This window comes from Oncorhynchus mykiss, chromosome 1 (genome assembly GCF_013265735.2).
Source record: "Oncorhynchus mykiss isolate Arlee chromosome 1, USDA_OmykA_1.1, whole genome shotgun sequence".
NCBI lineage: Eukaryota > Metazoa > Chordata > Actinopteri > Salmoniformes > Salmonidae > Oncorhynchus > Oncorhynchus mykiss.
In genome coordinates, this window is record NC_048565.1 from 53,158,761 (window position 1) to 53,183,450 (window position 24,690).

The 24,690-nt window shown below is 42.5% G+C and overlaps 1 protein-coding gene across 2 annotated transcripts; it reads left to right on the plus strand.

Moving 5' to 3' along the window:
• Positions 1-472: 472 nt before the first annotated feature.
• Positions 473-23,000, plus strand: LOC110524999 (probable 2-oxoglutarate dehydrogenase E1 component DHKTD1, mitochondrial). Of its 2 annotated transcripts, XR_002473689.2 has the most exons (19): positions 473-945; positions 2,994-3,146; positions 11,617-11,828; positions 12,273-12,467; positions 12,782-13,051; positions 13,376-13,547; positions 13,670-13,868; positions 14,144-14,303; positions 14,549-14,701; positions 15,005-15,089; positions 15,408-15,547; positions 15,826-15,976; positions 16,354-16,460; positions 16,713-16,877; positions 17,174-17,256; positions 17,498-17,664; positions 18,091-18,176; positions 18,966-19,133; positions 22,477-23,000. XR_002473689.2 is itself a non-coding variant. In XM_021604968.2 (18 exons), exons 1-18 carry the CDS (start codon positions 768-770, stop codon positions 19,068-19,070), a joined length of 2,781 nt encoding a protein of 926 aa, XP_021460643.1. In that variant the 5' UTR covers positions 474-767; the 3' UTR covers positions 19,071-19,470. The 2 variants fall into 2 exon arrangements, 1 of the variants encoding a protein (XP_021460643.1); XM_021604968.2 differs by lacking the exon at positions 22,477-23,000 and having other exon boundaries at positions 474-945; positions 18,966-19,470.
• The last annotated feature ends 1,690 nt before the right edge of the window (positions 23,001-24,690 follow it).

Consider the following 24,690-nt stretch of genomic DNA (forward strand, 5'->3'; position numbering starts at 1 on the left):
TATAAATGCCATGGCGAACGCAGGGCAACTTAGAAATAGCCTAAAAACCCGCAACCAATGCATTTTTTCTCTCGAGGCAAGCAGAAGAAGCCGAAGTCTACGCCCTTTCTTCGGTGATTGGTCAACAGTAGGGATTCTTAAATAAAGTATTTGTTGTCATTAAACGAGAGGACTCGTTTTCATGCACATTTTTTTATTGAGAAAGCTACTGCACCAAACATCTTAGATTTAAAATTGCGTCACTAATATCTCCTCCGCAAAAACGTTAAAAATCATTGACCGATTTCTTGAGTTATCTTAGTGTAGCTTGTCAAATTACCGCTTTTTTTTCGTTTTTCAAGCGAAGGTCTTTTAAGTGACTCGTTTGGGTAGCAACCCCAGTCAAAGCCTCCCCGTTTCGCTCCTTAATTAAGCTTCAGAATAGGCACAAAGCATCACTCTGTTTAAGCAAGGTAATTTAGAAAAAATGGTTTTAGTTTGGGTTACTTTCCTAAGCTATTCTTGAAAATGAGTTCTCTCATCAATTATTCCATGCTTATTTCTAGAAAATATTAACTTATTTTAGAATATTTGTCTGTCTTTGACCATTCTGCGCTTTGGCCAAATCACAGAACATATTGAATTGTCTTCGGCGAAGTACTCTGATGGCTCAACCAATCAGCTTGCAGTGGGGTGTCACCTCCCATCTTTGTCAAACAGTATGGCTGACGTTCTGTAGTGTGTGTAAGCTTCTAACTCGTGTTGACCTATTTTATTCATTTTAAATCATGTCAGTGCTATTATTCTTGAAAAACTTGCACTGCGTTAACAAAGTTCCTCTGAGTGTCGCGCGCCCGGTCGTCGGTTGTCTATATCACACCGAAAAAGGAGTCTACGGTTACCGACCCCAAAAAATCGAGGGGGACCCGAAGTTGCAGAGCGACCATATCGCTACACTCAATCAAGGTCAGTTAGAGCTCTGTTCAAATACTCCTACTAACCGTACTATTTGTGACGTGAATTGAGTATATAGCATGCTAATTGGTCATAGTATGGTATAGTTAGTATGCCAAAAGTTCCCTGATATCGTACTAAATTCGCCAAAATACGAAGTATTCATGCAGTGGACTGATGTAAAACTATATCTTGGCAACAAAATTACATACAACTATTGAAATATCCAAGTGTTACATGTTATTTTACTACACTGATTCTACAATTGACTGTCAATTTGTCATAAATCTCTTTATTAGGAAAATGTTTCATACCCAAATCAATTTATGAAGAAAAAGACCCCTTTGTAAAAATGTTTGTCTGATTTGGGAAAACTATTTAGAATCATTAAAACGTTTACAAAGCAAAATGTCAAACATTTATTCGCTACATGTCTGTATTTGATTTGATATTATGTATAATTTGTTTTTGATCTCTTTCTTTAATTCCTCTGGATGTAATGTTTTTTTTTGTGTTTTGCATGTTATTGTTTAAGAAAAAATACATGCACTGGATGCTGTTTCCGTGCGTTTAGGACCCATAACAGGCTGACTTCGTGACGCGAGCGTTACAAATAAATGTAGAAATTATTGCACCCACACTGCTCGTGTGCCAACGAGAGTCTGCGTTGCCAAGGTCTAAAATACTCAGTTCTATTTGTGACGCAGATCACGCTGCAAGTCCTGCCTCTCCCATCTCCTCATTGGTTTATAGAAGCATATCTCCTCATTGGTTATACCCACGTGGGTGACTGAAAGACGAACTAGGTCAGTGGCGGTAATGCACCTAATTTATGAAAGTTGCCAATCGAAATATTAAGTCGAGAAAAGGCCTAAAAGGAGGAGAGATGACTAGAAACAATTCGATTGACCGTGTGTGTGGATTGATTGTCGGAGTAGAGGACCTTGTGCATTTCAGGTAAAATAACAACTTAATGTTTATATCCCAGGACAAATTAGCTAGCAAGTGAAAGCTAGCTAGCTAAATTGCCATAAATGTTGAATGCTTTTCGACCTGTTCCCAAATTAATGTAATTGGTTTAGAGTTTTTAAAATATTTTAACCTGTGTGTCGTGATCGCGTTTGGTGTGGGGGGACAAAATACATTTATGCACGATGGCGCATGTGCGCAGCTGGTTTGGGTTCCGTATAATTCGTTCTTCGGAAAATGGGCGTGGCTTCTTTTCACATTGGAAGAAAATTGTGGCCGAAGTTCGACGAGCGAATACAAATTCATTCGTTTTACTAGTTATGACATGTTCTCTCATTTGTTTCTGGAAGTAGCTAGCGAAACATTAGCGAGTTAGTTTGGGTGCTTGACTGCCGTTGAATGCTCGGATCAACTCTACTCACGCTCTGAATTTACGAGCAGACAATCTGACCATGCTCTGGATATGCGAACGCCCAGAGCGCACTCTGGCACTCCAGATTGAATTGATGAACACACACGAAATCGTAAAATGTTTACCTAGTCATTTGTTATGCAATCAAGTTAGCAAGAGGTTGCATAACAACAACATCAACTTCCAGTAGACAGGCGAAGCTCTAGTACACTCAACTGAAACAGTACTGTTTGTTTACAGTATACTAAAATGAAGAAACAGTATATTAGTATGGGTATTCGAACACAGCTCATGTTTTGTAGATAATGAACATTAAACTCAAATCATTGTCTTTTTCAATGGGAAAACAACTAAGCATCCTTTGCACAAAGTGAATTCTACATTTATAACTGATCAATTCACCTATTGTAATTGCAGAAGAGATTAAGTGTTGAGTTGTTCTTATATTCCTTATTGTCACTGCATATCATACACTTTGACTTCTTGCTTTAATTTGCATTTAACTGTAGACTAACGTTTGTCATAGCCTAGAGGTATATCCTCCTACCCCATGTCTTTTTTAATGTTTTTTTTTTCATCTTTATTGACTTTTTCCACACATTTTACAATAATAATAGATAAATTCATTTAAATACATCAGTTTTCACATCAATTTAAAAAGGTTGTTCTGTTTACACAGATCATGGTCTCATGCGCCTGGTGGAGGCATACCGAGCACATGGACACAAGGCTGCTAAAATTAACCCTCTACTGCCAGAGGACCCTGTGGAGGACACTGTGCCAGAGATCAACATGTTGACTGGGGCTGTACAAGGACCTCTCAACACATCTGGTAGGCTATGCGGTCTATTGGGAGATTCATATGAGGATGGTATTCCTCTCAATAATGTTCTTTAGAACGTGTTCCAAAAATGTTGCATATAACAAATTTGTCAATAAAGAAGCGCACAACTGAACAATTTAAAAAAAAAAAATTTTTACAGGGAGCGCGGAACCTCCTGTGCACAATCTTTTTTTTAATGGGCATAATACTAAAGACACGTTACGTTAGTTGGCAAAGTTAATGGCAAGAAAATTACAGACAATAGCTTATGGTTGTGAGTGTGATTAAATAAAAGCGGGGCATTCTACCTGAGAATTTTAGGACTTGGACACTCGTTGTCCTAGCGTTTCTATCCTAATTTGATTTTGGTGCACATTACCATCTCTGGTAAACGAACACTATATCAAATCTTCCTCTGATCAAAATCACAAGAGTATCAGGAACACAATGAATGGTCAATTTGTTCGATAAATTCCTTCTTTATATCCCAAATAGTCAGTTTAGTAGGCGTCATTGAGTTCAGTAATCCACCCGTTCAGAATGCAGACATAGGAGTTCCAAAAGTTACCAGTAAATTTTGTCCAAACAAATCAAACAACGTTTCTAATTCATTATTTGGTACTCTAATATCTAAATAAACGATAATATTTCATACAGAGTGAACTATTTTCAATAGGAAAGGAAAAGAACGCAGCGCGCTCCCTCGGTCACGTGCGCAATGAGACTAGCTTTGCCAAAGAGCTCCCTGAGGACAAACAACTATTCCTCGTTGGTTTTTCTAAAAACAAGCCTGAAATAATGTATAAAGACTGACATCTAGTGGAAGCCATAGGAACTGCAATTTGGGAGGCGGAAGTCTTTGTTTTCAATAGCTTAACCTTTGAATTGGCTGGCAGGTCAACAGAAAAAAAGTGTCCTCTGGTTTTCACCTGCCAAATCAGTTCTGTTATACTCAGACATAAATGTAACAGTTTTAGAAACTTTAGAGTGTTTTCTACCCAATACTACCCTGCATATGCATATCCTAGCTTCTGGGCCTGAGTAGCGGGTAGTTTACTTTGGGAACCTCAGTCATCCAAACTGCACCCTATCCCTAACTTCTGAAAACTGCACCCAATCCCTAACAAGTTTTAAGGTAATGATGGACTGTCGTTTCTCTTTGCTTATTTGAGCTGTTCTTGCCATAATATGTACTTGGTCTTTTACCAAATAGGGCTATCTTATGTATACTACCTGTACTGTACCTTGTCACAACATAACTGATTGGCTCAAATGCATTAAGAAGGAAAGAAATTCCACAAATTAACTTTTAAGGCAGACCTGTTCATTTAAATGCGTTCCAGGTGACTACCTCATGAAGCTGGTTGAGAGAATGCCAAGAGCGTGCAAAGCTGTCATCAAGGCAAAGGGTGTCTACTTTGAAGAATCTCAAATATAATATATATTTTGATTTCTTTAACATTTAAAAAGTTTGGTTACTTCATGATTCCATATCAGTTATTTCATAATTTTGATGTCTTCATAATTTTTTTTACAATGTAAATAGTAAAAATAAAGAGAAACCCTTGAATGAGTAGGTGTCCAAACTTTTGACTGGTACTGTACATCTAGCTGGGTAAGGTTAAGGGGGTAGTTGTTTGTCTCTTTGGTAACAACAGCTGGAGTGCATTCTCTGTTAGACTACTTTATGATAAGCTGTGGACTATACTGAACAAAAATTTGAACGCAACATGTCAAGTGTTGGTCCCAAATTTTCCATTCGCACAAAAAGCTTAGTTAACATAATTGCATTTTATCGATGGCAATTTGAATTCACAGAGATACTGTGACGAGATCCTCATGTTTCAGCATGAGAATGCACAGCCCCATGTTGTAAGGATGTGTACACAATTCCAGGAAGCTGAAAATGTCCCATTTTTGCATACTCACCAGGTATGTCAGCCATTGAGCATGTTTGGGATGCTCTGGATTGACGGGTACGACAGCGTGTTCCAATTCCCGCCAATGTCCAGCAACTTTGCACGGACATTGAAGAGGAGTGGGACAGTATTTCACAGGCCACAATCAACAGCCTGATCAACTCTATGCGAGGGAAATGTGTTGTGCTGCATGGGGCAAATGGCGGTCACACCAGATACTGACTAGTTCTCTGATCCACGCCCCTACTTTTTTTTGAAGATATCTTTGACCAACAGATGCATATCTGTATTCCCAGTCATGTGAAATCCATAGATTAGGGCCTAATTAATTAATTAATTTAAATTGACTGAATTCCTTATATGAACTGTAACTCAGTAAAATCTTTGAAATTGTTGCATTTTTATATTTTTGTTCAGTTTAGTTTATCTATATTTTTCATAGCTGTATATTTACCACCACAAACCAATGCTTGCACGGAGACCACACTCAACGATCCTTGCAAGGAAATGCACATCCGGACGCGGCCGGTGATTTTAATGCAGGGAAACTGAAATCCATCTTACCTCATTTTTACCACCATGTCACCTGTGCAACTAGAGGTGACAACTTTAGATCACCTTTACTCCACACACAGAGACACATACAAAGCTCTCACTTGCCCTCCATTTGGCAAATCTGATCATAACCCTGTCCTCCTGATTCCTGCTTACAAGCAAAAACTCAAACACAAAGTACCTGTGGAAGTGGTCCGGTGAAGCGGATGCTAAGGTACAGGACTGTTTCGCTAGCACAGACTGGAATATGTTCTGGGATTAATCCGATTGAGGAGTTTACCACATCAATCACCGGCTTCATTAATACAGTAAGTGCATTGACTATGTCATCTCCACGGTGACCTGTACTGTACATATCCAAACCAGATGCCATGGATTACAGGCAACATCCGCACTGACCTAAAGGCTAGAGCTGCCAGTTTGAAGGAGCAGGACACTAACCCGGACGCTTATAAGAAACCCTGCTACGACCTCAGACGAGCCATCAAACAGTAAAGACGTCAATACAGGACTAGGATCGATGTGTACTCGCATCCTACCATTGTCTGTACATTATGCCTTGAATCTATTCTATTGCGCCCAGAAACCTGCTCCTTACAGCCTTTAGCCCCCCCCCTTATCCTACTCCTCCTTTGTTCAGAAACCTTCTATTGCGCCCAGAAACCTGCTTCTTCTTATAGCCTTTAGCCGTACCCTTATCCTACTCCTCATTTGTTCCTCTGGTGATGTAGAGGTTAATCCAGGCCCTGCAGTGCCAAGCTCCACTCCTATTCCCCAGGTGCTTTTATTGTTGACCTCTAACTGTGGTTTCATGCATGTTAACGTTAGAAGCCTCCTCCCTAAGTTTGTTTTATTCACTGCATTAGCACACTCCGCCAACCCGGATGTCCTAGCCGTGTCTGAATCCTGGTTTAGGAAGGCCACCAAAAATCTTGACATTTCCATCCCTAACTTAAAAATGTTATGATAAGATAGAACGGCCAAAGGGGGCGGTGTTGCAATCTACTGCAGAGAGAGCCTGCAGAGTTCTCTTACTATCCAGGTCTGTACCCAAACAATCCGAGCTTCTACTTTTAAAAATCTACCTTTCCAGAAACAAGTCTCTCACTGTTGCTACTTGCTATAGACCACCCTCTGCCCCCAGCTGTGCCCTGGACACCATATGTGAATTGATTGCCCATCTATCGTCAGAGCTCGTGCTGCTAGGTGACTTAAACTGGGACATGCAAACTTCTTGACGCTACCCATCCCTTCTTGACGCTACCCATCCCTTAAGCGGGATAATTGTCATCATCAACTGAATAGCATAGCGCCACAGTCAAATAATATTACTAAAAAATATTCATATTCATGAAATCACAAGTGCAATATTGCAAAACACAGTTTAGCTTTTTGTTAATCCACCTGTCGTCTCAGATTTTGAAATTATGCTTTACAGCGAAAGCAATCCAAGCGTTTGTGAAAGTTTATCGATAGCATAACAAAACATTATGTACACTAAGCATTAAGTAGCTAGGTCACGAAAACCATAAAGATTATTTTTATGTCCAAATACCTCCGTTTGTTTGTCGCGCTATGTTCAGAAATCCACAGGAAAGAGCGGTCACAACAACGCAGACGGAAATTCCAAATAATATCCATAATGTCCACAGAAACATGTCAAATGTTTTTTATAATCAATCCTCAGGTTGTTTTTAAAATATATAATCGATAATATATCAACCGCAAATGTCTTTCACAGTAGGAGAGGGAAAAACAATAGCTGTCCAAATTCTGTTGCGTGAGCAAAACTCATGTGACCACTTGACGCGATGTTATCGTTCTGGCTCATTTTTCAAAATAAAAGCCTGAAACTATGTCCGAAGACTGACACCTTGAGGAAGCAATAGGAAAAGGAGTCTGGTTGATATCCCTTTAAATGGAGCAATGGGAGGCTATGGAACATGGAGTTTTCAAAATAGAAGCCACTTCCTGGTTTGGTTTTTCTCAGGGTTTCACCTGCAATATCAGTTCTGTTATACTCACAGACAATATTTTGACAGTTTTGGAAACTTTAGAGTGTTTTCTATCCTAGTCTGACAATTATATGCATATTCTAGCATCTGGTCCTGAAAAATAGGCTGTTTACTTTGGGAAAGTTATTTTTCCAAACATAAAAATAGTGCCCCCTAGCTTCAAGAGGTTAACACCCCGGCCATCCTACAATCTAAATTTGATGCCCTCAATCTCACACAAATTATCAATGAACCCACCAGGTACAACCCCAAATCTGTAAACACGGGCACCCTCATAGATATCGTCTTAACCAACTTGCCCTCCAAATAAACCTCTGCTGTTTTCAACCAAGATCTTAGCAATCACTGCCTCTTTGCCTGCATCCGTAATGGGTCTGCGGTCAAACGACCACACCTCATCACTGTCAAACTCTCCCTAAAACACTTCAGCCATCAGGCCTTTCTAATCGACCTGGCCCGGGTATCACGGAAAGATATTGACCTCATCCTGTCAGAAAAGGATGCCTGGTTATTCTTTAAAAGTGCTTTCCTCACTATCTTAAATAAGCATGCCCCATTCAAAAAATGTAGAACCAGGAACACAAGTAGCTTTTGGTTCTCTCCAGACCTGACTGCCCTTGACAAGCACAAAAACATCCTGTAGCGTTCTGCATTGAATAGTCCCCGTGATATGCAACTTTTCAGGGAAGTTAGGAACAAATATACACAGGCAGTTTGAAAAAGCTAGCCTTAGCTTTCCTAACATAAATTTACATCCTGTAGCGTAGTCAAAGTTCTGGGACACTAAAGTCCATGGAGAATAAGTGCACCACCTCCCAGCTGCCCACTGCACTGAGGCTAGGAAACACCGATAAATCCACTATAATTGAGAATTCCAATAAGCATTTTTCTACGGCTGGCCATGCTTTCCACCTGGCTACCCCTACCCCGGTCAACAGCCCTTCACCCCCCACAGCAACTTGCCTAAGCCTCCCCATTACTCCTTCACCCAAATCCAGACAGCTGACGTTCTGAAAGAGCTGCAAAATCTGTACCCCTACAAATCAGCTGGGCAAGACAATCTGGACCCTCTTTCTAAAATGATCTGCCCGAAATCGTTGCAACCCCTATTACTAGACTGTTCAACCTCTTTCATATCGTCTGAGATTCCCAAAGATTGGAAAGCTGCCATGGTCATCCCCCTCTTCAAAGAGGGAGACACTCTAGACCCAAACTGCTAGAGGCCTATATCTATCCTACTGTGCCTTTCTAAGGTCTTCGAAAGCCAAGTTAACAGATTACCGACCATTTCGAATACCACCGTATCTTCTCCGCTATGCAATCTGGTCTCAGAGCTGGTCATGGGTGCACCTCATCCACGCTCAAGGTCCTAAACGGTATCATAACCGCCATCGATAACAGACATTACTGTGCAGCCGTCTTCATCGACCTGGCCAAGGGTTTTGACTCAACATCCTTGGTTTCTCACATGACTGCCGTGCCTGGTTCACCAACTACTTCTCAGATAGAGTTCAGTGTGTCAAATCGTAGGGCGTGTTGTCCGGACCTCTTGCAGTCTCTATGGGGGTGACGCAGAGTTCAATTCTCGGGCCGACTCTTCTCTGTATACATCAATGATGTTGCTCTTGCTGCTGGTGATTCTCTGATCCACCTCTACGCAGATGACATCATTCTGTATACCTCTGGCCCTTCTTTTGACACTGTGTTAACAAACCTCCAGACGAGCTTCAATGCCATGCAACTCTTCTTCCATGGCCTCCAACTGCTCTTAAACGCTAGTAAAACTAAATGCATGCTCTTCAACCAATCGCTGCTCGCACCTGCTCGCCCGTCCAGCATCACTACTCTGGACGGTTCTGACTTAGAATATGGGACAACTACAAATACCTTGGTGTCTGGTTAGACTGTAAACTCTCCTTCCAGACTCACATTAAGCACCTCCAATCCAAAATGAAATCTAGAATTGGCTTCCTATTTCGTAACAAAGCATCCTTCACTCATGCTGCCAACATACCCTCGTAAAACTGACCATCCTACCGATCCTCAACTTTGGCAACGTAATTTACAAAATAGCCTCCAACACTCTACTCAATAATTGAATGCAGTCTATCACGGTGCCACGCGTTTTGTCACCAAAGCCCCATATACTACCCACCACTGCGACCTGTATGCTCTCGTTGGCTGGCCCTCGCTTCATATTCGGGGGGTGACCACTGACTCCAGTTCATCTACAAGTCTCTGCTAGGTAAAGCTCTGCCTCATCTCAGCTTACTGGTCACCATAGCAGCACGCTCTCCAGCAGGTATATCTCACTGGTCACCCCCAAACCCAATTCTTCCTTTGGCCGCCTTTCCTTCCAGTTCTCTGCTGCCAATGACTGGAACAAACTGCAAAAATCACTGAAGCTGGAAACACTTATCTTCCTCACTAGCTTTAAGCACCAGCTGTCAGAGCATCTCACAGATCACTGCACCTGTACATAGCCCATCTGTAAATAGCCCATCCAACTACCTCATCCCCATACTGTATTTATTTATCTTGCTCCTTTGCACTCCAGTATCTCTACTTGCACATTCATCTTCTGCACATCTACCATTCCAGTCTTTAATTGCTATATTGTAATTACTTTGCCACCATGGCCTATTTATTGCCTTACCTCCCGTATCCTACCTAATTTGCACACACTGTATATATACTTTTTCTACTGTATTATTGACTTTATGTTTGTTTATTCCATGTGTAACTCTGTGTTGTTGTATGTGTCAAACTCTTTAATTTATCTTGGCCAGGTCGCAGTTGTAAATTAGGACTTGTTCTCAACTAGCCTATCTGGTTAAATAAAGGTGAAATAAGTTATTTCTGTTTCATTTTCAATAATTTAGCAAAAATATCTTAAGTTTTCACTTTGTCATTATGGGGTGTTGTGTTTAGATGGGTGAGGAAAATAATGAGTTCAGGCTGTAACACAACAAAATTAGCAATAAGTCAAAGGGTATGAATACTTTCTGAAGGCCCTGTATATGCATGCAATGCCCAGATGCATTTAGTGCTCAATACTCTGACAACTGAACCGTGTGGTGGACAATTGTTTTAGCTCACCACTGCCAGCACTCTGTTTGCATGGCTAGTGGCTAACGTTAGCCAGCTCAAGATAGCTAACGCAGAGTAGATTCTCTATATGATGTTAAGAAATAGTGCATTATGGGTAGAAGATATCCAGAAATAAGTTAATAAATATGTATAAACCCCAAAACATAACTATTTTTTTTAGTTATAGGTAACCAGAATGTGACTACAAATTACTAAGTCTTTGACCACTGTGTTGTTACTTTGGTGAGTAAAAACTCATGTTTCCTACCCTTTTAAGTCAATGTAAAACCCATCACCCAACATTTGAATTGCTAAACCACCCATTGCAATGGTATGGCACCAATAACAATTTGAAGGAAATCATTGCCTTTAAATGCCCCAAACTGCTAATTTGTGTGGTGACTCACTCACAGCACATGTGTTTAACACAGGCACTCGGTTTGAGTGGATGGTGTCTCCAGGGATGAGGCATTTTCAATGACAGTAATTACTGCGGTATGAGATACTGTCATCACTCACAAATTAGTAGATCAATCAAATGAAAGTGCATGTGACTTGGTGGATATGATTTAGATGGTAAAAGCGCTTTGTGACTGCTGATGTGAAAAATACACTTGATTGATTGAGGGTTCCTATGATACCCATTCATGGAGATAAGGAATTATGTCCCACACACACACACAAGCCTCATCCTGCCAGACTATCAGAGCTCTTGGTCTTTAGTCTGTGTTCATGGAGATAAAGAATTATGCACATGTGTTTCTTTGTCAAGCAGGCAGACTAGCATGTCCCATACTGCAACGCATTTGCAACCAACCAGGTCCTCCTAAAAAAAAAAAGTGCTATTTTCCAACTGACCTGAAATTCACTATCTCCTACATAAATTCCTTTCTTCTCCAGGACTGCGTCACTTTGGTAAGGCTGAGGCCTCAGTGGAGGAGGTGCTTGCCTACCTGGAGGGGGCCTACTGTGGCCGCATTTCCGTAGAGACTAGTCAGTTGACCAGTCTGGAGGAAAGGGAGTGGCTCGCCGACCGCTTCGAGGAGTTGAAGAAGGAGACATTTGCGGCGGAGGAAAGGAAAAAGTTGGCCAAACTCATGCTGGAGTCGCAGGTAGATGGGTGGATGGATGGGGATGAAGAGAGCGAGGGGGGGAAGTAAAAGTGGGTAGAGAAAGAGACCTCCACAGAGGAGAGGAGACAGTTGGCTAAGCTCCTGCCGAAGTCACAGGTAGATGGGTCAAAGGTCGACGTCGGCACACAGTATTACAGCCAAATGACCTTTTCATAGCCTAATTAATGAAAATGCGTATCTTATCTAACAGACTAATTGGCATCTTGTTTAACATTTTTCGGTGGGAATAAAGTCATGATCTTATCAGCGAGAATGTGATGGTACTGGTTTTATCAATGTTAATTAAAAAAAAATCCTATTTCCAAGAACGACTGATCTTGCTGACTTATTTATGTATTTTGCTTTTATTTAACCAGAAGTCATTGAGAACACATTCTCTTTTTACAATAACCTGAAATTACCGGTTTCATCTTGTTACCTCAGGAGTTTGATAATTTCCTGGCAAACAAGTTTTCCACGGTGAAGCGTTACGGTGGTGAGGGAGCAGAGAGCATGATGGGAGTGTTCTATGAGATGTTCCGCCTGTTGTCCCACAGTGGGGTGACGGACATCGTCATGGGGATGCCTCATCGCGGGCGACTCAACCTCCTCACGGGGCTGCTGCAGTTCCCACCAGAGGTCAGGGTTCAGACACTGTTGATCACTTTCAGGTCAAATTCATGACTGTAATGTAATTACCTGAATTAACCACACTTACTGGGGATTACCAATAAACTCCATGTAATTGTCAGCTGAAATGCCGTATGCAGTGTGAAGATGAGAGAATACAGTTAGTTACCTTTTCAGAAAGTGACCGTAAAAAGTTTCTGTGGATGATGATCTTGAATTTTGTTGTTTTTCTTACTGAGGTGAACAGGTTTTGAGAGAGGTGAAATATGGAACCCCAGTATAACATTTATTTATTTAATGTGCCTCTCTCCCTCCACCCCCAGCTGATGTTCCGTAAGATGTGTGGCCTCAGTGAGTTCCCAGCGGACTCTCCCTCCATCGGTGACGTCCTCTCCCACCTTACCTCCTCTGTAGAGCTGGATTTCGGTGCTGCCCACCTCCTCAAAGTGACCATGCTGCCCAACCCCTCCCACCTGGAGGCCATCAACCCAGTCACCCAGGGGAAGACCAGGGCCCGGCAGCAGCTCAAAAAGGAGGGAGACTACTCACCAGACGAGAACGCACAGCCTGGGAATAAAGTCGTATGTCTCCAGGTATTGTGTGTGTGTGTATATATACTATACTATGTGTACTATATATTTATTTATTTTTATTTAAAAAAAAAAAACATTTATATGCCAATTTGTTTGACACCCCTGAACTAGAAATGCATTCACTGAGTAACACTGCTATAGAATAGTATACTTAATTGCCTTCTCGTGAATTTCTCTTGCACGTGTAGTACAATATGTAAAAGAGAGGGATAGTAGGAAGGGATTATTACGCTGAAGTACAGTTTATAGGGACATATCCATTGTTAAGATATTTTCAGAATTTCAAGCCTGGTGATCATTGTGGAAACTGCTTACTTTTCTCAGGTCCATGGGGATGCCTCATTCTCGGGTCAAGGGATTGTTCCAGAGACATTCACCATTTCACTACTCCCCCACTTCAGAGTCGGTGGGAGCATCCACCTCATTGTAAACAACCAAGTGGGTTATACAACTCCATCTGCGAGAGGGAGATCGTCTTTATACTGCAGTGATGTTGGTATGTGAAATCTATCGCTTTATCTATAATAGCTCTTTATGGGAATTATAATCACAAATCCATTTTTTTTAATGGGAATTTCAATACTCTATCTCACTATGTGTGTGTTCTCCCTTCTCCAGGTAAGATGGTGGGCTGTGCTGTGGTCCATGTGAATGGTGATGATACGGAGGAGGTGGTGCGTGCCACACGTTTGGCGGTAGAGTATCAGAGACGCTTCAGGAAGGATGTCATCCTGGACCTGCTCTGCTACAGACGGTGGGGACACAACGAGCTAGACGAACCTGGTTTCACTAACCCTGCCATGTACAAGATTATCCGGTGAGTTCAGTTTATTTGCTATACTTTTCCCTCTCTGGCTGATCTTGAGCCAAAAGGGGTCCACTAAATGGACAGAAATATTGTCTAGAAACTACCTCATTGTATTGAACGGGGAACACCCCACAACCATAAGCAAAAGCATATATTGTTTACCTACAATTGCATATTTGCTTTACATTATTTGCCGTTGATATTCCCTTAATTACAGAACAATGCCGAAATAACAACCAATAACTAAACATGACATCCTACCCTCTTCTCACCACCCCCCCCAGCTCCAGGAAGAGCATCCCAGATTCCTACGCTGACCAGCTGATCTCAGAGGGCCTGATGACAGGGGAGGAGTATAGTGCCATCAGGACAGCCCACTACGGCATGCTGAACGACAAGCTGGCCAACATGACCTTATACAGCCCACCACCCACCAACCTGCAGGTCTGTGATGTGCACTCATTTCACATACTTTAGCTGTATAAGCTGTATATTGATTGAGTTTACCTGGCACAATGGAATCATTGTGTTGCAAAAGTGCAAACCCCACCCATCTGGCACTACAAGCGAACGCTCAAAATGTTTGTTCCCAGGTCTGGTGAGGAGTGCTTTTTGGAGTGTTGAGAAACTAACAGGAGACCGAATTCCATTCTTTGCTGTAACTTATAAAGTTTTTGTTGTTGTTACAGGGTCGCTGGGGAGGTCTGGAGGAGCCCCAGGCCAGAGTCACCCACTGGGACACAGGGGTGCCTGTCCCCCTGCTGCAGTATGTAGGGGCTAAGTCTGTGGAGATACCCGAAGAGGTCCAGCTACACAGCCACCTTGGGAAGATGCATGTGGCGGTAATAACAATTACAGGATATATATATTGTAGCTAATTCGGGTTGGGGGGGTCCTGCCCGGGACTCGAACCCAGGTCCACCAACTATCAACTCAACACCTTAGCCATTACGCCAACAGATCTCAACCTCTTTACAAGTTTGCTAGGTGTTGAGTTAAAGGGATAGTTTGGGATTTCAGAGACAGTGGTATCCACAAGTTCATCTGACTCTGGGGGGGAAAAGGGATAAAGGGCTCCGTTGTTTTCCCCCTTGTTTTAAAGACTCTCTGAAGCTCAAATAAACAGATCTGTTATGTTCTCTCAGGGTCGCCGCGCGAAGGTGGAGAATGGAACTAATCTGGATTGGTCCACTGCTGAGGCCATGGCGTTTGGCTCTCTGCTCTGCCAAGGTCAGTCAACAGCTTTTTACACTACTGAGCCAAACCAAGCTGTACTGAGCTGGCCTGGTTCCGCATCCACTTTAGTTGTTGGAGTATCCTAGGCAGCACAATTTGGTAAGGGTTTGCATGGGAATGTGTAAAAGGATTGATCTTCATAGATAACCATTTTTACAGAAATTGCTTGTTAGATAGATTTGTGTTTTCCAGGCCTGTTATTACCATACTATGTCAATACTTATAAATGACAAAAAATGACTATACATTTGTATATGTTATTCTCATGTCTCTGGCTGTAAGAATGTGTTTTGTTTTCAATTTGTTTTGCAGGGTTCAACATTCGTATCAGTGGACAGGATGTTGGTAGGGGCACCTTCAGTCAGAGACATGCCATGATAGTTTGTCAAGACACAGATGACATGTACATCCCCCTCAATCACATAGACCCTGAACAGAAAGGATTCATGGAGGTAAATAATGAGTTATTGCAACGAGAGACAAAAAACAATGAGACTTGATACAAAATAACTTGGGACTCAACTTGCACTTACAATGCACGACTTGGGACTTGAGATTCAACCCTTTTTACTCACTTGAGACTTGGACCTCATAACTTGTTTACTTGCTTTACTTCTAAGTTGTATAAGAGTGTCATGGACACCCACCTGTAATACGGCGTGCACTCTTCTGCGTGCGTGCGTGCGTGCGTGCGTGTGTGTGTGTGTGTGTGTGTGTGTGTGTGTGCTAGGTGTGCAACAGTGCCCTGTCTGAGGAGGCCGTGCTGGGCTTTGAGTATGGCATGGCCATCGCCCAGCCTAAACTTCTGCCTATCTGGGAGGCTCAGTTTGGAGACTTCTTCAACGGAGCTCAAATCATATTCGACACCTTTCTCTCTGGAGGTAATGAATGCTTATGCTTTGGTCAATAACTTTCTGAAGTCAGCCAAGGGCTATTTTTAGGTCACCTCCTTTGAGGTTGCAGATAATTGAATATCATAAACCAGTTTCCTTCTAGCCCCTGGCGAACACCTATCAAGTCCTTTCAGTTCTGTGAACACAGATTAACAAGGGCTAGGGGAAAGGGCCTACATGGAATGGAGCCAACACTTTGTTTAGTATACATTTAAGATTCAACTGGGTATTTGGTCAACATGATCAGTAAATCATGTTCTACACTTCAATATAAAAGCTTTATAGAGCATTCATAAAGCCTTCATAAACGTTAGACTCTACATTCTGGCTCCACTCGGTGTTGATTTGAAATGTCTCTCTTCCAGGCGAGGCGAAGTGGCTGCTGCAGTGTGGGATGGTGATCCTGCTTCCCCATGGTTACGACGGAGCAGGACCTGAACACTCCTCCTGCCGCATGGAGAGGTTCCTACAGGTGAAGAGGGGAACACAAATCGCATGGAAACAATTTTAAGGGAGCGGGGGAACCTCTGATCTTCTTCTGCATTTTGTGGCAATGGGAAATGAGGAGAACAGACTTAAGAGCCCAGGGCTACTCTTTGGAAACAAATACCAGATACAATTACCTCTTTTATAGCTACTGTATACCGCTGTCTACTCTCTCGCTGTCTCTTGTAATATTTATTGTATCTGTGTCTAAATCTCCTCGTCTTTCTCTTTCTCCCAGCTGTGTGACAGTAAGGAGGAGGGGGTGGATGGTGACAATGTCAACATGGGCGTGGTCAACCCTACGACTCCAGCACAGTACTTCCACCTGCTGAGACGACAGATGATACGCAACTTCCGCAAGCCGCTCATCGTTGCTGGGCCCAAGACTCTGCTCCGATTCTCTGTAAGCTACTCAATAACACATCTAATTCAAGCCATTAGAGTTAAATGGGCCTGTTTTGAATACCTTTAAAATGCATCCTTCCTCTCCCCCTTCGGGTAATCACTGATCGGTAGGTGAGTGAGTGGTTAGGTGAAGGCATGGTTTCCACTGTATTGCTGCCCCCAATCTTACCATGTCATAGCAATGATTTCCTCAAGGAAAGAAAAAAGGAAGGGTTCATTTGAAGGTATTCAAACAGGGCTACTGTGAACATGTTTATGGTGATATTTGGTGACTGAGTTGATGAGTTCCTGTAGGGAGCAACATCCAGTCTGGCTGACATGGCTCCTGGAACCTCTTTCAAACCTGTGATTGGTGACACCTCAGTCACACCAGCCAGGTAAAGAAGTATCCACGACATTACACCCTCTCTTCTGCTTCCTGTTAAGTGTATCTCCATTTACAAATGTTGTCATTTGTGTTATGGTGTCACTTTATTTACGAGATCAAATAGTAAAGTGTAGCTACATCTGTACATGCTGCACCTTCCAGGGTTGGCTGAACTCAAAAGCAATCGACCCAACCCATTACTGTATGTACCCAACTGCTTTAAAAACTGTCCTTTCCTGCTATACCTGTAGTGTCCAGCGGGTGGTGCTGTGTTCAGGGAAGCACTACTATGCCCTTTTGAAGCAGAGGGATGCATCCGCAGCCACTCAGACCACAGCACTGATCAGACTGGAGGAGCTGTGTCCCTTCCCTCTGGAAGCCCTGCAGCAGGAGCTCACCAAGTACACCAATGCCAATGGTAGGCTATACCTGACCTGGTCACTATTTTCCTCAAAACATCTAATATCTAAAATGCCACTTTGCAGTCGCTTTTATCCAAGTATACCAACAATAAATGTATTTAAGTGACCCCTGGCCTGCACTGGTCTTCACTTCTTACCACAGACGCTATAGGCCTGTTTCCCAGACACACATTAACCCTGGTTTAAAAATTGAGATTTAGGCTTTTACTGTTCAACACTGCTTACCAGAGATTGTGCAGCAGCATCGGATCAATTCGTGATCTGTATTTGGTAGGGGTGGGAATTTGAAATGATTTCACAATTCGAAAAATGTCATGATATTATTTAAGATATTTGATTTAACTGTCCCCATCCCTAGTATTTTGCCATCTTCAAGATCATGTTTTAATGTAATCTTCTTCATGTGTTTGTGTCCCATACAGAGTTCGTCTGGAGCCAGGAGGAGCCCCAGAACATGGGCCCCTGGTCCTTCGTGGCCCCTAGGTTTGAGAAGCAGCTGGCCTGCAAGGTGAGTCCTGCCCCTGACTGAATGATCAGAGAAAAACTGTTTGTGTTTGAGGGGATCAGTTTGAGCAAGGAAGGGGAAGCTCAGAATTGTTCAATTTGATCAGATAATGAGTTGTTATTTGGGATGCAAGGTGATTTGTAGATCAGTGATTCTGTACATTCCGACTGCAATGTAGTGGATATCAAACATGCACAATAAACTAAGTGTGCAAAACATGCTCTTTCCATGACAGACTGACTAGGTGAATCCAGGTGAAAGCTATGAGTGCTTATTGATGTCAACTTAAATCCACTTCAATCCGTGTAGATGAAGGGGAAGAGACCGGTTAAAGAAGGATTTTTAACAATTGACACATGATTTGTGTATGTGTGCCATTGAGGGTGAATGGGCAAGTGCCTTTGAATGGGGAATAGTAGTAGGTGCCAGGCGCACCTGTTTGAGTGTGTTAACAACTGCAACGCAGCTGGGTTTTCCACGCTCAACAGTTTTCCGTCTGTATCAAGAATGATCCACCACCCAAAGGACATCCAGCCAACTTGACCCAACTGTGGGAAGCATGGGAGTCAAAATGGGCCAGCATCCCTGTGGATAGCTTTCGACAGCATGTAGAGTCCATTCTCTGACGAATTGAGGCTGTTCTGAGGCCAAAGGGGGTGCAACTCAATATTTGGAAGGTGTTCCCAATGTTTTGTACACTGCGTATATTTGACTGGGTTTGATTTAAAAAATAAAATATTAACCGACCATTTTCATTTGCCCACCTTCTTTCTCCCTCTACTCTTCCTCCAGCTCCGGTCGGTGAGTCGGCCTACTCTGCCCGCCCCGGCTGTGGGCATCGGAACGCTCCACCACCAGCAGAACGAGGCCATCCTAACTGCCACCTTCTCCTCTTGAGCCACCGGGCCCCAAGATGGCTGCTCCCGTGGGCCCCAGAATGGATGCACCCTCCCTCCTCCAGTAAAACCACATTTACATCTCTTCTCTAGCCTGGACCTCCAGGCTGAATTTATCTCTGTTTCACATTTGTTTCACTCAACATTCTATGAATTGGTGAGATGAAACAATAGTGAGTCCAGGATCTCTTTTCTTCCTGTATGTTTAAATGTTCTCAAAAACACAAGTGCTAAAGGTTGCTTCTTCAATGTGGAGGGGGCTTCAGGTACTGAGTGGAACAAGACTGTTTGATGGTTTGGAAGGGCTGTTTTATCGCGCATTATGAAATGGAGCTGTAGCTGTCTAAAAACAATGTGATGTAAATGGTCTGAGATTGCATCGTAAAGCAACTCAATATTGCCCTGAGTGTTCATTTTTATTGTTTTTAACTTTATGCAAGAGTTAGTTTCACATGCAATATGATTGCATTCAATTTACTATACTGAAACAAAAATAGAAACGCAACATGCAAGAATTTCAAAGATTTTACAGAGTTACAGTTCATATAAAGAAATCAGTCAATTGAAATAAATTCATTAGGCCCTAATCTATGGATCTCACATGACTGGGAATATGATATACAGCCGTTGCTCACAAATACCTTTTTTTTTTTTAAATGTAGGGGCATGAAACAGAACTAGTCATTATCTGTTGTGACCATGTGCCTCATGCAGCGCAACATCTCCTTCACATAGAGTTAATCAGGCTGTTGATTGTGGCCTGTTGAATGTTGTCTCACTCATCTTCAATGGCTGTGTGAAGTTGCTAGATATTGGCGGGAACTGGAACACACCGGTGTACATGTCCATCTAGAGCATCCCAAACATGCTCAATGGGTGACATGCCTGGTGAGTATGCAGGTCATAGAAGAACTGGGACATTTTCAGGAATTCCAGGAATTGACGCAAGCACGGATCTGTACACATGGGGCTGTGCATTATCATGCTGAAACATGAGGTGATGGCGGCAGATGAATGGCACAACAATGGGCCTCAGGAACTCTTCACCATCTCTGCATTCGAACTGCCATCGATAAAATGCAATTGTGTTTGTCCGTAGCTTATGCCTGCCCATACCAAAACACCACAGCCACCATGGGGCACTTTGTTCACATCAGCAAACCGCTCTCCCACACGACACCATACAAGTGGTTGTGAGGCAGGTTGGATGTAATGCCAAATTCTCCAAAACGACGTAGGGTTATGGTAGAGAAATTAACACTCAATTCTGTCAACAGCGCTGATGGACATTCCTGCAGATTGCATACCAATTGCACGCTCCCTCAACTTGATACGTCTGTGGCCTTGTGTGACAAAACTGCACATTTTAGAGTGGCCTTTTTATTGTCCCCAGCACAAGGTGCATCTGTGTAATAAACATGCTGTTTAATCAGCTTCTTGCTAATCAAGCCCTCTGACAGGTGTGGAATATATTGTCAAAGGAGAAACACTCACTAACAGGGATGTAAACATATATTTGTGCACAAAATTTGAGAGAAATACGTTTTTTGTGCGTATGGACATTTTTGGGGGTCTTTTATTTCAGCTCATGAAAAATGGGACCAATACTTTACATGTTGCGTTTCTATTTTTGTTCAGTGTAGATATGGGGCCGTACTGAGAGAGAGCGCAACCATAATATGGTTCTAAGTTTAAATCAAGGCCAGGGGTGTCAAACATACAGCCCGTGGGTGGTTTGAGTTAAACAATTACTAAATCATATAACATTTTTGGGGGGGGGACGAAGACAAACTCAATATTCTTTCAAATGACTAAAACCAAATCAAAACTCTGTAGAAATGATTATCTGCATACCCACCTTTTTGAGGAAAAATGCATTGAAAGTGTTGGGAGCCTTACTTTCTTCACCGTGACTGGCGAACAGAGTTTACCCACCAACTTTTTTTGTTTTTTTGTTACCACTACATCGCTGAATATAATAAATTTTCAGTGCGGCACTCCAGACCTCGTTGAGGACCAAATGCGGACCATGACACAAAATGAGTTTGACACCCCTGCCTTAGACACTTAAGTTTACAACATTTATCGTATTATGAAGGCACTTTTAGTTGCTCATATGTAGCCATACAGTATTATGATTTAATTTCTGTGACCTATCATCTAGTTTATCTTCAAAGTAGAAGATTGGCTCAGGTTGGGGGCTGAGGAATTCTTTAGTGTTCTCTTCATGAGGTGTTATAGTTTTTACTGTTTAAATCAACATCAGTCCAAATATTGTTAAAATGTTGGAAATATTATTTTGGTTATTTTTGTTTGTGTAGAAATTCAAAGCTTCTAATTTTGTTTTAGATTTTGAAAGAAAAACAACACTAATATTTCAGAAGAACAACTGCACAAATTATCTTATTCCTGATCGTGCATGCCAGAGCAAAAACCAAGCAATGAGGTCGAAGGAATTGTCCGTAGCGCTCCGAGACAGGATTGTTTCGTGGCACAGGTCTGGGAATGGGTACCAAAAAATATCTGCAGTATTGAAGGTCCCAAGAGCACAGTGGCCTCCATCATTCTTAAGTGGAAGAAGTTTGGAATCACCAAGACTCTTCCTAGAGCTGTCTGCCTGGCCAAACTGAGCAATCGGGGAGAAGGGAGGTAACAAAGAACCCGATGGTCACTCTGACAGAGCTCAGAGTTCCTCTGGTGATGGGAGAACCTTCAAGAAGGACAACCATCTCTGCACCAATCAGGCCTTTATGGTAGCGTGGCCATACGGAAGCCACTGATCAGTAAAAGGCACATGACAGCCCGCTTGGAGTTTGCCAAAAGGCACCGAAAGGACACTCAGACCATAGGAAACAAGATTATCTGGTCTAATGAAACCAAGATTGAAATCTTTGGCCTGAATGCCAAGTGTCACTTCTCGAGGAAACCTGGCACTATCCCTATGGTGAAGAGTAGTGGTGGCAGCATCATGCTGCAGGGATATTTTTCAGCTGCAGGGATATTTTTCAGCAGCAGGGACTCAAACTAGTCAGGATCCTGGAAAGCTGAACGGAGCAAAGTACAGAGATCCTTGATAAGAACCTGCTCCAGAGCACTCAGGACCTCAGACTGCGGCGAAGGTTCACCATATCTTGCATTACTCATCTCATATGTATATTCTGTATTTTATACCATCTATTGCATCTTGCATATGCCACTCTGTCATTGCTCATCCATATATTTATGTATATATTCTTATCCCATTACTTTACTTAGATTTGTATGTATTAGGTAGTTTTTTGGAATTGTTTCGATTACATGTTAGATATTCCTGCACCGTCGGAACTAGAAGCACAAGCATTTCGCTACACTCGCAATAACATCTGCTAACCATGTCTATGTGACCAATACAATTTGATTTCCAACAGGACAAGCACACAGCCAAGACAATGCAGGAGTGGCTTCGGGAAAAGACTCTGAATGTCCTTGAGTGTGCCAGCCAGAGCCCGGACTTAAACCTGATCGAACATCTCTGGAGAGACCTGAAAATAGTTCCCATCCAACCTGACAAAGCTTGAGAGGATCTGCATAGAAGAATGGGAGAATCTCCCCAAATTCAGGTTTGCCGTGCTTGTAGCGTCATACCCAAGAAAGCTCGAGGCTGTAATCGCTGCCAAAGTACTGAGTAAAGGGTATGAATACTTATATATGTCATCAGTTGTTTTTTTAGTTTTTTATACATTTGCAAAAATGTCAACTTGTTTTTGTTTTGTTATTATGGCATTGTGTCTAGATTGATGAGGGTAATATTTTTTCATCCATCATTAGAATTAGGCTATAACATAGCAAAATGTGGAAAGTCAAGGGGTTTGAATACTTTCTGAATGCACTGTACAACAGTATAAGGAAATGGCAACACTCAATCTTCTCAAATAAATGAACTATATTTTCACCTTTTTGTTTGACTTTAAAGCCATTCACACCTGCATAGCGCCTCTCCTTTTCATATAAACTGAACAAAAATATAAACGCAACAATTTCAAAGATTTTACTGAGTTACAGTTCTTATAAGGAAATCAGTCAATTTAAATAAATTAATTGGGCCCAAAGCTATGGATTTCACATGACTGGGTCACAGGTACCTGTAAAAAAAAAAAGTAGGGTGTGGATCAGAAAACCAGTCAGTGTTTGGTGTGACCAATATTTGCCTCATGCATTATTTGCCTCATGCATCTCCTTTGCATAAAGTTGATCAGGCTGTTGATTGTGACCTGTGGAATGTTGTCCCACTCCTCTTCAATGGCTTTTGGAAGTTTCTGGATATTGGCGGGAACTGGAACATGCTGTCAACAGAGCATCCCGAACATGCTCAATTGATGACATGTCTGGTGAGTATTGATGGGTTTGGATTTCTAAACTTTAAATATTGTTCATCTTTATACTAGAGACATGAGGAGTGCCATAGTCTGGTTTATACATGGTAGAAGCAATTAAGCTTGGAATGTACTAAGTTCAGGGAAGACGATCACGTTGGCAGGCACACACGATAAGGGTGGAGAGCTGTGGATTAGTGAGGAAACGGGGGTCGAGGTCAGGTCACATTAAGGAAGAAGGAACAGTTTATTGCCCGTATCACTTAACTTCCTGCCTAGCAATAAAGATGTCATGTTTAGAGAGGAGGAGATGCATAAACTCAGCAACAAGTTAACTCACTGTCAAATGTGTTTATTTTCAGCAAACTTAATGTGTAAGTATTTGTATGAACATAAGATTCAAGAACTGAAACACAAACTGAACAAGTTCCACAGACATGTGACTAACAGAAATGGAATAATGTGTCCCTGAACAAAGGGGGGGGGTTCAAAATCAAAAGTAACAGTCAGTATCTGTTGTGGCCCCCAGCTTTAAGTACTGCAGTGCATTTCCTCCTCATGGACTGCACCATATTTGCCAGTTCTTGCTGTGAGATGTTACCCCACTCTTCCACCAAGGCACGTCCCAGACGTGCTCAATGGGATTGAGATCCAAGCTCTTCGCTGGCCATTGCAGAACACTGACAGGAAATCACACACAGAATGAGCAGTATGGCTGGTGGCATTGTCATGGTGAAGGGTCATGTCAGTATGAGCCTGCAGGAAGGGTACCACATAAGGGAGGAGGATGTCTTCACTGTAACTCAGTGTTGCTATTGCCTGCAATGACAACAAGCTCAGTCCGATGATGCTGTGACACACCGCCCTAGACCATGACGGACCCTCCACCTCCAAATCGATCCTGCTCCAGAGTACAGGCTTCGGTGTACCGCTCATTCCTTTGATGATAAACGCAAATCCGACCATCACCCCTGCTGAGACAAAACCGTGACTCGTCAGTGAAGAGCACTTTTTGCCAGTCTTGTCTGGTCCAGCGACAGTGGGTTTGTGCCCATAGGTGACGTTGTTGCTGGTGATGTCTGGTGAGGACCTGCCTTACAGCAGGCCTACAAGCCCTCAGTCCAGCCTCTCTCAACCTATTGCGGACAGTATGAGCACTGGTGGAGGGATTGTGCGTTCCTGGTGTAACTCGGGCAGTTGTTGCCATCCTGTACCTGTCCCGCAGATGTGATGTTCGGATGTATCGATCCTGTGCAGGTGTTACATGTG

What these genes read in the sequence shown, in the direction of transcription:
- LOC110524999 (XM_021604968.2), top strand. Translation starts at nt 768, where the DNA reads ATGTCAGTGCTATTATTCTTGAAAAACTTGCACTGCGTTAACAAAGTT. An exon ending in AACAGAAAGGATTCATGGAG is followed by an intron (nt 15,548 to 15,825) that starts GTAAATAATGAG and finishes TGTGTGTGCTAG; the next exon opens with GTGTGCAACAGTGCCCTGTC. An exon ending in AGAAGCAGCTGGCCTGCAAG is followed by an intron (nt 18,177 to 18,965) that starts GTGAGTCCTGCC and finishes CTCTTCCTCCAG; the next exon opens with CTCCGGTCGGTGAGTCGGCC.